The 17,999-nt window shown below is 41.9% G+C and overlaps 2 protein-coding genes across 12 annotated transcripts in view; one reads left to right on the top strand and one right to left on the bottom strand.

The window, feature by feature from the left end:
* Window positions 1-4,978, top strand: part of antxr1b (ANTXR cell adhesion molecule 1b) — a 33,288-nt gene extending 28,310 nt beyond the window's left edge. The window contains exon 19 of the mRNA XM_045690095.2: window positions 3,420-4,978. Within this exon, the coding sequence (XP_045546051.2) occupies window positions 3,420-3,779 (360 nt within the window). The 3' untranslated portion in view covers window positions 3,780-4,978. The remainder of the gene's footprint in view (window positions 1-3,419) is intronic.
* Window positions 4,979-10,187: 5,209 nt separating this feature from the next.
* The window catches only part of LOC106564698 (AP2-associated protein kinase 1), a 34,921-nt gene continuing 27,109 nt past the window's right edge, over window positions 10,188-17,999 (bottom strand). For all 11 annotated transcript variants that reach the window (XM_014130964.3, XM_014131010.3, XM_014130983.3 and 8 more), the window contains one exon: window positions 10,188-15,230. In XM_014130964.3, coding sequence (XP_013986439.3) covers window positions 14,458-15,230 — 773 coding nt within the window. In that variant the 3' untranslated portion in view covers window positions 10,188-14,457. The remainder of the gene's footprint in view (window positions 15,231-17,999) is intronic.

Below are 17,999 nucleotides of genomic sequence, written 5' to 3'. Positions count from 1 at the left end.
GCATGTACGAGCTCCACAAATCCATTAGGGACACAAAAAGTTAATACAGACTCAAACTTGAATTGATGTTTGGACAACTCAGACTCTCGACGCATCTGGCAAGGACTACAGAGATTCCTCGGACTACAAAGGCAAATCCAGCTGTGTGGTACCCACCGAAGCCTCCCTCCCAGACGAGCTCAACACATTCTATGCTCGCAATACCGAGCCATCCAGGAGGACCTCTCGCTGCTCCGGACGACCAGGTGCTCTTGCTCTCCGAAGCTGATGTGAGGGAAAACTCTCAAAAGAGTGAACACCAAGATGGCATCCCTGGCTGCTTCTTCAGAGTGTGTGCTGACCAGCTGGCGTGCGTCTTCTCTGACATCTTCAACCTATCCCTCTTCCAGGCTGTAGTCCCCACCTGCTTCAAGGAGACCATCATCCCAGTGCCCAAGAAAAACAAAGTGACATGCCCAAATGACTATCACCCCCATCGCACTCACTCCATCATGAAGTGCTTCGAGAGGCTGGTTGTGGCCCACATCAAGGCCAGCATGCCAGGCACACTGGACCCACTCCAATTTGCCTACTGCTCCAACAGATCCCCGGAAGATGCCATTTCCATCTCTATTCATACGGATGTTACACATCTGGACAAGAGGAACCCTTATGTGAGAATGCTGTTCATTTACTACAGTTCAGCATTCAACACTATTGTTCCCTCCAAGCTCAGAGCCCTGGGTCTGGGCATCACCCTCTGCAACTGGATCCTGGACTTCCTGATAGGCAGACCAGACCACAGGTTGTGAGGATTGGCAGCAACACCTTCTCCACACTGACTCTTAACACAGGGGCCCCCCAGGGGTGTGTTCTCAGCTCTCTACTGTACTCGCTGTTAGAGGTCTTCATTGATCCACCTGTACCCGAATACCCGAGACACGATCCGGGACCTGAGCGGGTTCAGATCCAGAATTCTAAATAATGTCACAGGTCTGGGTCGGATCTGATATGATTGTCACAGGTCTCGGGGTAGGTGTAATTTCAACTGACTTGTTCAAAAGTTTGGGGTCACTTAGAAATGTCCTTGTTTTTCAAAGAAAAGCACATTTTTGTCCATTAAAATAACATCAAATTGATCAGAAATACAGTGTAGACATTGTTAATGTTGTAAATGGCTATTGTAGCTGGAAACAGCATAATAAAGGCACGGCCCCATGTCGCAAGGATCTGTACACAATTCCTGGAAGCTGAAAATATCCCAGTTCTTCCATGGCCTGCATACACACCAGACATGTCACACATTGAGCATGTTTGGGATGCTCTGGATCGACGTGTACGACAGAGGGTTCCAGTTCCCACCAATATCCAGCAACTTCACACAGCCATTGAAGTGGAGTGAGACAACATTCTACAGGTCACAATCAACAGCCTGATCAACTCTATGCGAAGGAGATATGTCGCGCTGCATGAGCCAAATGGTGGTCACACCAGATACTGACTGGTTTTCTGATCCACGGCCCTACTTATTTTTTTAAAAGGTATCTGTGACTAACAGTTGCATATCTGTATTCCCAGCCATGTGAAATCCATAGATTAGGGCCTAATGAATTTATTTCAACTGACTAATTTCCTTATATGAACTGTAGCTCAGTAAAATTGTTAATTGTTGCATGTTTATATTTTTGCTCAGTGTAGTTCACTCATCTTCGTTCCCCAATGACAGTGTAGAAGTAGTACCATAACCTGTTCAATAGATGGCAAGGTGTAGGCCTGTTCAAAGCACAAACAAATCTGGATTCTGTGATCTTAATATTGTGATATCTGGATCAGAATGATCTTATCTGATCCTTTCTGAAAAACTTGGTCAAAATCAATCAGATTCTATGGCAAAAAAAAGGGGATTACAGAATCCAGGTCATTCTGATACAGATTAAATGTTTAAAAAAATTGGGCCCAGGTTGCACAGGTTATGTTTCTGCATTTATTTGGCACTACTCAAAATAACAACTGACCGAATACATTTACCCGACATGACCAAAAGTATGTGGACTCCTGCTCGTCAAACATCTCATTCCAAAATTATGAGAATTAATATAAAGTTGGTCCCCCCTTTGCTGCTATAACAGCCTCCACTCTTCTGTCAAGGCTTTCCACTAGATGTTGGAACATTGCTGCGGGGACTTGCTTCCATTCAGCCACGAGAGCATTAGTGAGGTCGGGCACTGATGTTGAGCAATTAGGCTTGGCTCGCAGTCAGCGTTCCAATTCATCCCAAAGGTGTTCGATGGGGTTGAGGTCTGGGCTCTGTGCAGGCCAGTCAAGTTCTTCCACACCAATCTTGACAAACCATTTCTGTATGGATCTCGATTTGTGCACCATGAAAAAATGCCCCAGACCATTATTCCTCCTCCACCAAACTTTACAGTTGGCACTATGTATTGGGTCAGGTAGCTTCCTGGAATCTGCCAAACCTAGATTCGTCCGTTGGACTGCCAGATGGTGACGTGTGATTCATCACTCCATTGCTCCAGAGTCCAATGTCGACGAGCTTTACACCACTCCAGCCGATGCTTGGCATTGCGTATGGTGAGGTTAGGCTTGTGTGCGGCTGCTCGGCCATGGAAACCCATTTCATGAAGCTCCCGTTTAACAGTTCTTGTGCTGACATTGCCGCCAGAGGCAGTTTGGAACTCGGTAGTGAGTGTTGCAACCGAGGACAGACGTTTTTTATGTACTAAGCGCTGTAGCACTCGGTGGTTTCGTTCTGTGAGCTTGTGTGACCTACCACTTCACGGCTGAGCCGTTGTTGCTCCTAGACAGAAATTTGACGAACTGACTTGCTGGAAAGGTGGCAACCTATGACGGTGCCATGTTGAAAGTCACTGAGCTCTTCAGTAAGGCCATTGTTCTGCCAATGTTTGTCTATTGAGATTGCATGGCTGTGTTCTCAATTTTATACACTTTTCAGCAACGGATGTGGCTGAAATAGCCAAATCCACTAAGGGGTGTCCACAGTATACTGCAGTAAATTTTACGTAATGAAGCTTTAATTATCAGAATAAAGAACGTTTTTTAAGCCTCCCCATTTTAGTTACATTTGAAATATCTCAGTTGTAGTGCCTTTCACCTTTCTAAATCCACCCTTTCTGTGGGTTCAAGATTATCCTGATTTTCTGCATCAAAACTATATTAATCACTGCCTTTAGAATTTTGAAAAACACGAAAACAACATTTAATCCTGATTCAAGGTCAGATTGGATTACTGAATCCTTATCCGGAAGTTCAGAATGTCATTTTTTTGTTTTGAAATACCAAATTCTAACATTTAATCGAATTTCATTGCTAATTTTTTTTAATCAATTTTTTTTTTTACTGGGCCCTGATGACTGCCTCTTATTGCTCTCTTCCCTGTTTTATCCCTCTCTCCTAATTTACAGGGCAGGTGCATTAGCTTCACCCGGGTGAAATCCTACCCTGCTCCTCGTTATCCAATCTACCACCAGCCCTCCACGCCAATCTACAGTCTGCCTCACACCTACAGTCACGCTTCCTCACATGGCACCCTCTCCCACATGCCCCCCTCTCCCACCTCCACTCTTCCACCCCTGCCATCCACCCCCCCTCCTTACACCCCCCCTCCAAACCAAGCTCTGCCCCCAACTTCTGTAAGTCCTCCCCTACCTGTTGCTCCACCCAACCCTGCACCTGTTTTTTCGCCGACCCCTCAGGCCCAACCCTCATGCAGAGCCCCTCCCCCTTCCCGCCCTCCCCCACACCCATATGACCAATTTCTCTGAGGAAAAAGGAAGGAAGGCCAATGCATACGTTAAAGAACTGAGCAGCAAGGACCCTGAGGGCCCCTGAAAATGTCCTGAATACTGTGCCTTTCTCTTCTCCACCAATCCAAACCACTATCAACAGATTGACAGGCAGGACAGCAAGCCCAGCTCTACTTCACTCAATGGTTCAGAGAAGCTGAGCAATTGATCTGTAAAACAAAGTTCCATTAGATTTTCCATGTTCTCTATTCTAACCGATCAGGAAGTTGTATCATTTTTTTTACTGTAAGACTCACGAGACTACAGTGAAGTTAATGCCAACTCTTTACTGCTTTGCTTAATCAATGGAAGCAGAATATTGACATCTTTAGCAGAAGGGATAAACAAAGTATTTCATAAGTTAAAAGATCAATGGCTCAGCTTTTAACTCTGTCTTTTATGTGTTATATAGGTACATCTTACATGCTGATTGATACAAACCTGTGTGTATTATGGATGAATCACTGAATGAATGAATGCATTTTTTTATACATCAATCAATAAGTATATTGCAAGGAATGACAAACATGTCAGACACATTAGCAATGAGGAAAACCTCTGACTGGGGAAGAACGGATTACTTTGTTTGCTTGTTCACACAGAAATCATGTGAAGAGTTTTTAAAGCCAAAGGAATGAAAAGCATGTCCTGTGGACTGTTAAATGCACAATATGTGATTTCAACAGCCGGATCCTGCTACTTGAGCTGATGGAGCTGATTGATATTTTCAACCTTTTACATTGTTACAAAAAACACTAACAACCTTAGATATTGTGTTATGACAGTTGTACTGAGCTCATAAGGCATTATTGTAATATATGTCATTAATTCAAATTACCATTGGAAATCACCAAATCGGACAGATTATGCCTTTAAAATGAGCATGGCTGACCTACCATTGGCCAAATCAGGGACCAGCCAGAGCACACTGACCTTTTGACGTGACCTTTGGCTGTTGTTAAATGGGGAATTTTGTTGTGTAATCACTCCTACAGCAGTACTAGGAATGAGGATCTCTGTGAATCCACTAGGGTCTAATTCCATTTCCAATCCAGATAAGTGTGTATTGAATATGTGCTTACTGAGTACCTCCAATTAATGTATAGAATGTACAGAATGTATCCAAAACCAGCCAGGCCTTTTTCAGATTGTAATAAAATATAGAATTTCAGAACAAAGATGGCCTGTTATGTCATTCATTATCACTTTTGCTGATAAGCTTCACCTATATTCTAGAACTAACCAAAATGACATACTGTATGAGAGCAGAGTAGACAGATAAAGTTCAGGAAAAGTAAGGACGCTGTAGGCTATTTCATGCAGAGTACTTAACGTCAAACAGAATGCATCTCAGAGGAAATAGCTAGACATGAATAATGCATTGAGAAGTCAGTACTGGGTTTAAGGTGAGACTGATAAATCAGTAAATAGCCCCTGTACAATGAGCTTTATGTGTTTGTAATATCATTTTAGATGAACTCTCATGTTATCTCCCACTGCTCTCCCAGTTCATCTTCCCTGGCCCAGATAGACACACAAGAGGTGCGTTCAGTACAACAAAACAGAAACGATACTGTACTGAGCGACCAGTTGAAAAACTGTGTGATTATGGTGGCTTAGAGGGATAATGTGTATGGTGTGTGCTGCACAAGTTTTGAAATTTCAAATGGTCACATCCATACAGATCAGGCCATACCCACCAAACAGAAGCAAACATACCTCAAAGGCTGTTGAAGAATGGTGAGCACCGTTTGCAAGTGGTTTTCCTTTCACTTTCTACCTGGGCTTTGCCCCTTTCATATTTATTTTGATCCTGACAAACTCCCCAGTCCCTGCCAATGACAAGCATATCCATAACATGATGCTGCCACCACAATATTTTAAAATAGAGAGCGCTTCACTTTGTGTTTTGTTGTATTTGATTTGACCCAAACCTGAAGTTTTTAATTTAGGCCAAAAAGTGAATGTCTTTACCGTGATGTTTTGCACTCAACGGCCTTGTTGCAAATAGAATGGATGATTTCGAGTGGAATTTTTAACACAAGCTCCTTCTTTTCACTTTATCATACAGGCTAGTAATGTGGAGTGAATGCAATGTTTTTGATCCCTTTGTATTTAGGTATTATGGTGGCAGCATCATGTTATGGGTATGCTTGTCACTGGCAGATACTGAAGAGTGTGTTAAAATCTGAAGAAATATGAAAGGAGAACAAAGCCCAGGTAAAAAGTTAAAGGAAAGCCTTCCTCTTCTGAAAATCGAACCCTGGGATAGAGTTTTATTTTTGAGCATGGCAATGACACAAATTTGAATGCCAAAGACACACTAGAATGGCTTTCCAAGGGGTGTTGAGTGTTCGTGAATGGTTCAGTCTGAGTCCTGACTTAAATCAGCTTAAAAATCAGAAACAAGGTTTGAATATTGTTGTCCATCAATGATTCCCAACCAAATTCACTGAGCTTCAGCAATTTTGACCCCAAAAAATGTATATACAGTATGTTGTACAAGGTTGGTAGAATCTTATTCAAAATGGTGTGCTGTAATGGCTGCTGATTCACTGCTGTAATGGCTGCCAAAGGTGCTTCCACCAAGTATTAACTCCCAGGTGTGAAGACATACGCAAATCGATACATCCTCATTTTGTATTATGTTAGTCATTTAAAAAAAACAAATCTATATATTTTTTTCATTAGTTTATGTAGAGCGATAGGAATAAAAATGTAATTTAATCAATTTTATGATTACATTTTGAGGCAGCAACATGTGAAGACTGTGCAAGGGGTGTGTAGACTTTCATTAGCAACTGTACTGTATATCCTTAATACCTCTGGATATACCCACCATCTGCCAAGACCCGGTGCAGTGTTCCTGCCAGCACAGAGATGAGACACCTGCTCTATAAGATTCATGCCCCAAGCTACCTATGCTTAGAACACTTCCTGGATGCTGACCAAGTCATTTGCTTGAGTTAACAGTGGCTCAATTTAGCCTTAAGCATTTTCAATTTAGCCTTAAGGAGTTATCCAAATTTTTCCCAGACATGCCACTATGCAAATCTTATACCATTAGTGACTCTAACATGTAATCCATATTGCTTTAGTCCTCAACTGGCAGCTTCATTAAATAGTACCCGCAAAACACCAGTCTCAACGTCAACAGTGAATAGGCGTCTCCGGGATGATGGCCTTCTAGGCAGAGTTGTAAAGAAAAAGCCATATCTCAGACTGGCCAATAAAAATAAAAGATTAAGATGGGCAAAAGAACACAGACACTGGACAGAGGAACTCTACCGAGAAGACCAGCATCCCGGAGTCGCCTCTTCACTGTTGACGTTGAGAGTGATGTTTTGCGGGTACTATTTAATGAAGGTGCCAGTTGAGGACTTGTGAGGCATGTGTTTCTCAAACTAGACAATCTAATATACTTATCCTCTTGCTCAGTTGTGCACCGGGGCCTCCCACTCCTCTTTCTATTCTGGCTAGAGCCAGTTTGCGCTGGTCTGTGAAGGGAGTAGTACACAGCGTTGTACGAGATCTTCAGTTTGTTGGCAATTTCTCGCATGAAATAGCCTTAATTTCTCAGAACAAGAATAGACTGACCAGTTTCAGAAGAAAGTACTTTGCTTCTGGCCATTTTGAGCCTGTAATGGAACCCGCAAATGCTGATGCTTCGCATATGCTGATGCTCCAGATACTCAACTAGTCTAAAGAAGGAAAGTTTTATTGCTTCTTTAACCAGAACAACAGTTTTCAGCTGTGCTAACATAATTGCAAAAGGGTTTTCTAATGATCAATTAGCCTTTTAAAATTATAAACTTGGATTAGCTAACACAACGTGCAATTGGAACACAGGAGTGATGGTTGCTGCTAATGGGCCTCTGTACGTCTATGTAGATATTCCAATAAAAAAGCAGCCGTTTCCAGCTACAATAGTCATTTACAACATTAACAATGTCTACACTATATTTCTGATCAATTTGATGTTATTTTAATGGACAGAAAATGTGCTTGTGTGTATATGTATACATACAGTTGAGGTCGGAAGTTTACGTACACTTAGGTTGGAGTCATTAAAACTAGTTTTTCAACCACTCCACAAATTTCTTGTTAACAAACTATAGTTTTGGCAAGTTGGTTAGGACATCTACTTTGTGCATAACACAAGTAATTTTTCAAACAATTGTTTACAGACAGATTATTTCACTTATAATTCACTGTATCACAATTCCAGTGGGTCAGAAGTTTACATACACTAAGTTGACTGCCTTTAAACAGCTTGGAAAATTCCAGAAAATGATGCCATGGCTTTAGAAGCTTATGATAGGCTAATTGACATCATTTGAGTCAACTGGAGGTGTACCCGTGGATGTATTTCAAGTTCTACCTTCAAACTCAGTGCCTCTTTGCTTGACATCATGGGAAAATCAAAAGAAATCAGCCAGGACCTAAAAAAAAAAAATTGTAGACCTCCAAAAATCTGGTTCATCCTTGGGGGCAATTTCCAAATGCCTGAAGGTATCATGTTCATCTGTACAAACAATAGTACCCAAGTATAAACACCATGGGACCACACAGCCGTCATACCGCTCAGGAAGGAAACGCGTTCTGTCTCCTAGAGATGAACGTACTTTGGTGTGAAAAGTGCAAATCAATCCCAGAACAACAGCAAAGGACCTTGTGAAGATGCTGGAGGAAACAGGTACAAAAGTATCTATATCCACAGTAAAACGAGTCCTATAAAATCGACATACCCTGAAAGGCCGCTCAGCAAGGAAGAAGCCACTGTTCCAAAACCGTCATAAAAAAGCCAGACTACGGTTTGCAACTGCACATGGGGACAAAGGTTGTACTTTTTGGAGAAATGTCCTCTGGTGTGATGAAACAAAAATAGAACTGTGACCATAATGACCATCGTTATGTTTGGAGGGAAAAGGGGGAGTCTTGCAAGCCGAAGAACACCATCCCAAATGTGAAGCACGGGGGTGGCAGCATCATGTTGTGGAGAGACTGGTGCACTTCACAAAATAGATGGTATCATGAGGAAGAAAACGTATGTGGATATATTTAAGCAACATCTCAAGACATCAGTCAGGAAGTTAAAGCTTGGTCGCAAATGGGTCTTCCAAATGGACAATGACCCCAAGCATACTTCCAAAGTTGTGGCAAAATGGCTTAAGGACAACAAAGTCAAGGTATTGGAGTGGACATCACAAAGCTCTGACCTCAATCACATAGAACATTCGTGGGCAGAACTGAAAAAGCGTGTGCGAGCAAGGAGGCCTACAAACCTGACTCAGTTACACCAGCTCTGTCAGGAGGAATGGGCCAAAATTCACCAAACATATTTTGAGAAGCTTGTGGAAGGCTACCTGAAACATTTGACTGAAGTTAAACAATTTAAAGGCAATGCTACCAAATACTAATTGAGTGTATGTAAACTTCTGACCCACTGGGAATGTGATGAAAGAAATAAAAGCTGGAATAAATCATTCTCTCTACTATTATTCTGACATTTCACATTTCTTAAAATAGAGTGGTGATCCTAACTGACCTAAGACAGGGAATTTTTACTTGTATTAAATGTCAGGAATTGTGAAAAACTGAGTTTAAATGTATTTGGCTAAGGTGTATGTAAACTTCCGACTTCAACTGTAGAGCTGGTCTACTGCTACATGTGAGCCCCAATTGTCATAAAAATGTGTAATTCCACGTCAGACCCAATTTATACACATCTACACCTGTACTTCAGGTCCAAATTACACACGGTACCTAAAGTCTGCACCTGTGCTTGAACCCAATTAGTCAACTAAGCCTGGCCTAAGCCTGAATACTCAAACTGTAAACCAAGTCTACCCCTGCACCTCAGCTCAAGTACAAACCAGGTCTACACCTTTGACTGAGTCCCAATACTAATTTAAACCAGATCTACACCTGCATATCTCAGCCCAAATACCCATAAAAACCAGGTGTACACCTGTGGCTATGTCCCAGTACTCTGATAAACCAGGTCTACCCTTGTGAAAGAGATACAAAACAAACCTATTGACATTACATATTTAAGTTATATTACACGAATTGAGTGTATGGATCTACACATGGCCAATTCTCCCTGAAATAACAAAATATGACATTTACAATTAAAATCATTGATTTAAACATGTGTAAAGGCTAATGGATAACGGTAAAATCATCTATAAGATCATCTTGATCATGTATATCCATTACCCAACCCAACTTCAATCAATTTAGAGCCACTATATTTTCCCATTGGTCAAAAATGTGACCGCTAAGATATTTTCATATACTACGAGCATCAGGGATGCAATGTATCAAAAATGAAGGCACATATGTAAACTAGACCCTTTAAAAATGATAGGTACAAAGACAATATTTGAACATTTCAACAATGTATTTGTTTTTTAAGCAGTTGAATACAGACATCTAGTACCAAATGTTTCTGTAAAAGTACACCTTGGAGATGAATGCTTGTGGTCTTGTGACCATTTTGAGAAATCGTATGAAACATCTCTGAATCACACTAGACACATTCATAATGCATAATATAATACAACTTTAACTTCTCTAGAGCATGTAAAGTACAAACGTTTTTTCCTCACTATTGTGACTGATGGGATAAAAATGGGTTAAATGAGCTATTATAGAAGGACACAGAGAAGCACACAGAGACACAATCCTGTCGGGAGTGACCTCATATAGGCATGCCTGTGGCAAATCACAGCGCCAACGAGCTAAACTAGGTGGCAGAGGGGTTGGAGGCAGTAAAAGCAAAGGCCAACTATGATGCCATAGAGCCCTGGCAGAGAAGGTTAGGCACTAGACTCACACACCCAAGGGAGCGCTGAGCCTCTGTGGCCTGCCCCTGGATCAACTCCTTCTGTGTGACAGACTGGTAGATCACTCTTCTACTGCTATTTCTGTTGCAATTTCCTACATGGTGAGGGTGATGCTGAGAACATGCTCGCACACACTGAAGCAATCAGAGATATAAAGACTCTTCACTTCCATGTTGTATAAGGACTACATTTGGTAAAATACCCTTCTGACCGATCACTCTGGATCCAAACAATGACCCAAACAATTGAGTCATTAGTGGTAAGAATGCCACTTGACAGTGAGTAGAATTACAAATGTGTAAATAAGCACATTGTTAACACGAATGTTTAATCAGATTGGTAGACATTTAAAGTGACGGAATAAAAAGAAACAACCAGTACAGGCCTACTACATCATTTCATGAAAAATCCTTCATTCTGTTTACAGCACAGTGTGGTTGTTAAAGCATTGACCAGTGAGGGTGTTGTTGAACAGTAATCACAGGTGAGAGCATCAGACTGCTGTGCTGTCCTCAACACCCCCTTCCTATGAATGGACTTCATAGATCAATACCAGGAATAGACACATCCAGAGTGAGAGAGTTAACAGGAGAGCATATTAAATTACACACACAAAGTGAGAGAAAACATATGACAGCATGCGCCATCCATACAGTATTAATCCGATGTGGAACATTTGGAAAATGATAGAGAGGTTCCTAATCTGAAGTGCAATGTAAGGCACAACAAGGAAGTCTTTCATTTACATCATCAATATTATGTGGCATATTATTACATGTTTTGCCTTTGGGTGGTACATAGAGACACATTTCCTATGGTCTGTAGGATGAAAAGGTTTGAGAATCATTGCTGTAAGTAGGTTATTATGCATTAAAGGGAAATAGGTGTACAATATACACTGAGTGTACAAAACATTAGGAACTGCTCTTTCCATGACACAGGCTGACCAGGGGATTCCAGGTGAAAGCTATGATCCCTTATTGACATCACTTATTAAATCCACTTCAATCAATGTAGATGAAGGGGAGGAGACAGGTTAAAGAAGGTTTTTTAAAGCCTTGAGACAATTGTGACCTGGATTGTGTGTAAGGGTGAATGGGCAAGACATTTTTTTTAAGTGCCTTTGAACGGGGTATGATAGTAGGTTCCAGGTGCACCGGTTTGTGTCAAGAACTGCAATGCTGCTGAACTTTTCACACAACAGTTTCCCATATGTATCAACAATTGTCCACCACCCAAAGGACATCCAGCCAACTTGACAACTGTGGGAAGCATTGGAGTCAACTTGGGCCAGCATCAATGTTCCCTCAAAAATGTTTCATCATTGAGCACATTTCTGCTGAGTGCAAACTTCAACGTGCAAATTCGGTGCAACTTCCGGCACGCGTTTACTGTGAACACTGACGCTGTACCCACTTTAAGTTAGTTTTAACTGTGGTAAAGTGGCTATTTGATCATAATGTAGTCCTACAAGAGTGGCCTACCATCAAAAACAATGGGGAAAATGCATCCCATAACATTCTACCATTCAGCCTATAGTAGCAGCCAATGTGTGGTGTTCAATGTAGGCCTACATTCCATGAGACTTGTGAAGAAAAAAAACATGCAGGGCTTGACATTGACCTGTTTATACAATCAATCAAATGTATTTATAAAGCCCTTTTTACATCAACTGATGTCACAAAGTGCTATACAGAAACCCAGCCTAAAACCCCAAACAGCAAGCAATGCAGATGTAGAAGCACAGTGGCTAGGAAAAACTCCCTAGAAAAAGGTAGGAACTTAGGAAGAAATCTAGAGAGGAACCAAGCTCTGAGGAGTGGCCAGTCCTCTTCTGGCTGTGCCGGGTGGAGCTATACACTTGTCCTCGAGACAAGGAGGTGACTGAAAATGTTGTGTTGTTTGATGCAAGAAACCACTTTAGAAAATTCATCATTATTCCCATACCATTATTACAAAGAATCAGACAAATTATGCTACCCTCTGCCTATTGGCTACTTAGTTTATTCAAGCCTGTTTCAAAATACAACACTGCCCCTTTAAGACAAAAAAAAGCTCTTTACCTGACTCTTGTAGGGAACAATCACTCCCCCGCTGCTGACTACAAATTATCTATAACTGGGCTAATAACTCACGAACTAGCAAAGGATATGAACAAATGTGCACACGTGGCTACATGCAGCTCTCACTTTGATCTCAAAACAAGTGCATCTACCCATGACGGCTGATGCTGTAAACACAGTCCAGTTCAAAGGAATGGCACAGATCCAGAAATGGCAATTGTCTATTTGCATATAGGCCTACTGCAGCTCTGATTGGTTATGCTGCACCGGTCTGTGTAGAGTATGTGCCCGAGGCGTGCCTGTCAATGTAATAGAATCCTGCTCTGATGTGTTCTGCCGACAAACAAAATCTCTTGTAAAGTTAGTTTTGCATACTATGTCTTGCATAGATTGTTTTGTTTCGGGATGTTGCATTGAAAGTTGCTAATATTGCGTTGATTCGATCACAATTCCCACAGTAAAGGGAAACGGTGATAGTGTTAACAGAGAAAACTAGAAAGTTGAAAACTAGAAAGTTCAATCTCGTGCTTCTCTGCGCACGCTGATATTTATTGTAGCAGTCCCAGGGAGCTGCGTGCCCGAGCGCAGCTTAGACAGAACATTGGCCAGCATCCCTGTGGAACACTTTCAACATCTTGTAGAGTCAATGCGAATTGAGGCTGTTCTGAGGACAAGGGGGAGGGGGTGCAACTCAATATTAGGAAGGTGTTCCTAATGTTTGGAATACTCAGTGTCAAGCTGCTGTCTGTTGGGCTCCATATAACATTACTGTATGTTAGAGTGCATTTTGATCCATAGTAACTTACCAAGACATTCAAATACAGCATAGAGACTCCTGCTATGGTTATGGACCAAAGCTAAGTATCCTTCACGATAAGCCTTTCCTCTTGCTGTTGACAACAGGTCTTTTTATAAAACATTTAAAGACCTATGTTGACCTGTGAAGAAGGAAACTGCGTAAAACAACGGTTAAAAAGTATGGATTAATAGAAGGAGAATATACACGTTTGACATGGAGGTCAAATGTCACCAGCTCATCAGGCAAATACTCAACTGATGTAATTTAGTACTACCATAATATATCAAGTCGAACCATATAAACCCAATGTCATTTACACAACATTAGTATATTATTAACATGGTGTTGAAAACAATGTAAAAAAAATTATATACAGTAAGTATACAAACACAAACCACTAACAAATAAAACAATATCCTTTGTTCTTCTTTTTCTTTTACACGGGAGATTTCTCAAATTCAGAAAATGTAGATTGCCATTAGTACTTTTAAAGTGAAACGATCCTGGACAATCTTTATTTTCAATATAGTTTTAGCAGTTTGATGTGTCCTGGAAATCCTCATGAAATGCAAATGAAGTGCCGCAATCTACCAGAGTGTTTCATCTGAAGGCGAATCAGAAAGCTGAGGTAGAACGAGCGTGTGAAAAAACAAGTTGAATATGGGCAAGATGGAGCGAGTCATGATTAATACTGCAATTGCACAGAAAAACAGTCAGTCTACGTATTACATCCTCAACAGAGGGAGCCAGAGTAATCTAGATTGCACACTTACAAGTGGGCTGCTGGGACTGGGTTATACCCTCCACAAGGGGGAAAGAGCAGGGCTGGCCTGGGACAGACTTCTGCTGATAACCTCCCTCCCTACGTGTAGGCACTAGATGGAGGCCAGCTTTGGCATTTGGTGTGGGGCCAGATTTTGAATTTGGGGAGGGGGGTCCAGATATCAAGGCTTTCCCTGTTGGCATCTGGGGTGGAAGGGGGCCCTGAGGAATGGATCCACTATAGCTCTGCCTCCAATGGTCCAGGAGTGCAGGGGGCCCACAGCCACCGAGCCCACAGCAGCCTGCTGCCCCACACTGGAGACCACGCGGTGGGCTGCGACAGGCTGCTGGGGCAGGGGGACCTCTGAGCACCGGGAGTACCTGGGCTGGGCCTGCTGGATGATGGGCCTAGGGGCAGTAACAGGTGTGAACAGGGTCTTCCCCTGGACACTGGGATGTAAAATACTATGTGGATGGTGGGTGTTTGGCTGGACCTGGCTGAGGGGCTGATTGTTGGGCTGTGGAGGGTGGGAGACAGTGACAGCAGCCCCAGCTATCTCATTCCTCTTCCCAAAGGGGGCCTGGAGGAAAGGATCGGATGGCAGAGCAGGCTTGTGGGCCAGAGAGAAAGGGGAGTTGGTAAACACATCCCTCCCTTCTTTCCCTGCAATCCTGAAAGGGGCCTGCAGGAATATATCAGGGGAGGGGACTGGGTGCTGCTGTGTAGGAGGTGAGAGACACTGGGACTGTTTCTGGCCAGGCTTGATTGGCTGGTCAGAGGACTTAGAAGGCAACAGGTGGGAGTTTGTCTCATCTGGATACAGTGAGGGTGGAATGATGCTGCTGTGGGCAAAGGTAAGTCTCTGTCTGTGCTCCTCTTCAACAGCTGGTCCAGAGCTGTCAGTCCTGGAGGAACCTGGTAGTGTCTCACAGCTGCTAGGTTCCCTCTGCAGGTCTGTAGGGTACAGAGGACAACAGTCAGACTGACAGGCCGTTTAAACCAGAATAGTCAACTAACATGCAAGTTCATTACACACTGTAATGACTAGTTTTGTTATGGTGTGCACAGAATGGACAGAAAATGATATACAATCTAAACATGATTTGACATACCATTCACATACACTAGTTACTTCTGTAATCGGCACTGAAAATCAAAATGTGTCAATTGAATTTCTGAATGGTAAGTCAAACAAGACCAGACAGGAGAGCAATCTGAAGCTGCCATTGCCCCTCGGAAAAGTAGTGTGAGAACAGGGGAGTAGGGCAATCCTTTTCTGAGAGCTAGCAAGCTCTAACAGATAAGATATTGATATTTAGAATTAAAACAGCGGGGAATGAACTCAGTAATACTTTATTAAAATGTGTAAAACCAAATCGAAACAGTGTCAATTTGATAATGGACATACAGTGCCTTCAGAAAGTATTCACACCACTTGACTTTTTCCACATTTTGTTGTGTTACAACCTGAATTTTAAATGGATTACATTTTGATTTTGTGTCACTGATCTACACACATTGTCTTGAGTCAATAAGTATTCAACACCTTTGTTATAGCAAGCCTAAATACATTCAGGAGTAAAGATGTTGTGCAATAATAGTGTTTAACATGATCTTTGAATCTCTGTACCCCACACATACAGTTAACTGTAAGGTCCCTCAGTTGAGTAGTGAACTTCAAGCACAGATTCAACAACAAAGACCAGGGAGGTTTTCCAATGCCTCGCAAAGAAGGGCACCTATTGATAGATGGGTAAAATTAAAGAAGATACTGAATATCCATTGGAGTATGGAAGTTATTACTTACACTTTGGATGGTGTATCAATACACCCAGTCACTACAAAGATACAGGCGTCCTTCCTAACTCAGTTGCCGGAGAGGAAGGAAATTACTCAGGGATTTCACTATGTGGCCAACGGTGATTTTATAACAGTGACAGAGTTTAGCAGCGTTTAATGGTTGTGAAAGGAGTAAACTAAGGATGGATCAACAACATTGTAGTTACTCCACAATACTAACCTAAATGACAGAATGATATAAGGAAGCCTGTACAGAAGAAAAAAATATTCCAAAACATGCATCCTGTTTGGCACTAAAGTAATACTGCAAAAAATGTGGCAAAGAAATCGTTTTTTCCCCCTGAATACAAAGCATTATATTTGGGGCAAATCCAACACATCACTGAATAACACTCATATTTTCAAGCATGGTGGTGGCTGCATCATGTTATGGGTATGCTTGTCATCGGAAAGGACTAGGGTGGTTTTCTTTTAGGACAAAAACGTAATAGAGCTAAGCACAGGCAAAACTTGTTTCACTCTGCTTTCCAACAGACACAGGAGCATACCAACCTGCATCACACTGCCTGCTGCTTCTGAAGCTTAGCAGGGTTGGTCCTGGTCAGTCCCTGGATGGGAGACCAGATGCTGCTGGAAGTGGTGTTGGAGGGCCAGTAGGAGGCACCCTTTCCTCTGGTCTAAAGAAATATCCCAATGCCCCAGGGCAGTGATTGGGGACGTTGCCCTGTGTAGGGTGCTGTCTTTTGGCTGGGACATTAAAACAGGTGTCCTGACTCTCTGTGGTCACAAAAGATCCCATGGCACTTATCCCATGGCACTTATCGTTAACTCTGGTGTCCTGGCTAAATTCCTAATCTGGCCTTCATACCATCTTGGCCACCTAATCATCCCCTGTAACTATTCTCCAGGCTGTTACTGTAAATTAGAATGTGTTCTCAGTCAATTTATCAGGTGAAATAACAGTTTCAAAAAAAAATGTACCTTTCAGCAAGACTAGAACATGAGGCCAAATATACACTTGAGTTGCTTCCCAAGATAACACTATGCCACTTAGGAACAATTACAGTTTTGCCTTGAAAATGGCTGTCTAGCAATGATCAAACCAAAATATTCTTCCACTTTGACAATACAGATTGTGTGTAGATTGATTACAAATCCATTTTAATCCCACTTTGTAAGACAAAATATGGAAAAAGTCAAGGAGTGTGACTTAGCTGTGTCCACCTCACTAATAATCACCAACATGAAAGCTTGACAGTCAGGAATCATAGAAAATAAAAATAAAAAAATATGAAGAGATGACTATTTTCTGCAAATTTTGACAGCAAGAAAATATAACACATTTTCAGTGCGGCCCTCCAGACCTCATTGAAGACTGAATGCAGCCCCTGGGGCAAAATGAGTTTAACTTCTTATGGCTTGAGGGCGCTATTTTCACATCCGGATGAAAAGTGTGCCCAAAGTATACTGCCTGCTACTGAGGCCCAGAAGCTAGGATATGCATATAATTGGTAGATTTGGATAAAAAACTCTTAAGGTTTCTAAAACTGTTTGAATGATGTCTGAGTATAACAGAACTTATTTGGCAGGCGAAACTCCGAGGACAAACCATCCAGGATTTTTTCATTTTTTTTAGGTCACTCTTTTCAATGATATTTCATTGAGAATCCATAATTCTAAAGCAGTTGCTTGCAGTTCCTATCGCTTCCACTGGATGTCAACAGTCTTTAGAAATTGGTTGATGTTTTTCCTTTGTGTAATGAAGAAGTATGGCTGTTCAGAACGAGGCTCGAGGGAAGTGTACTGTTTGATAGAGGCGCGTGACCTGAAAAGCACTCTCCACTTTGTTTTCCTCCGGTATTGAACGCAGTTTAGCCCGTCTTAAATTGTATCGATTATTTACGTAAAAAAAATACCTACAGT

Source organism: Salmo salar, chromosome 01 (genome assembly GCF_965601325.2).
Source record: "Salmo salar chromosome 01, fSalSal1, whole genome shotgun sequence".
NCBI lineage: Eukaryota > Metazoa > Chordata > Actinopteri > Salmoniformes > Salmonidae > Salmo > Salmo salar.
Note: the sequence above shows the minus strand (reverse complement) of the source record. Positions and strands in the feature narration are given on the sequence as shown.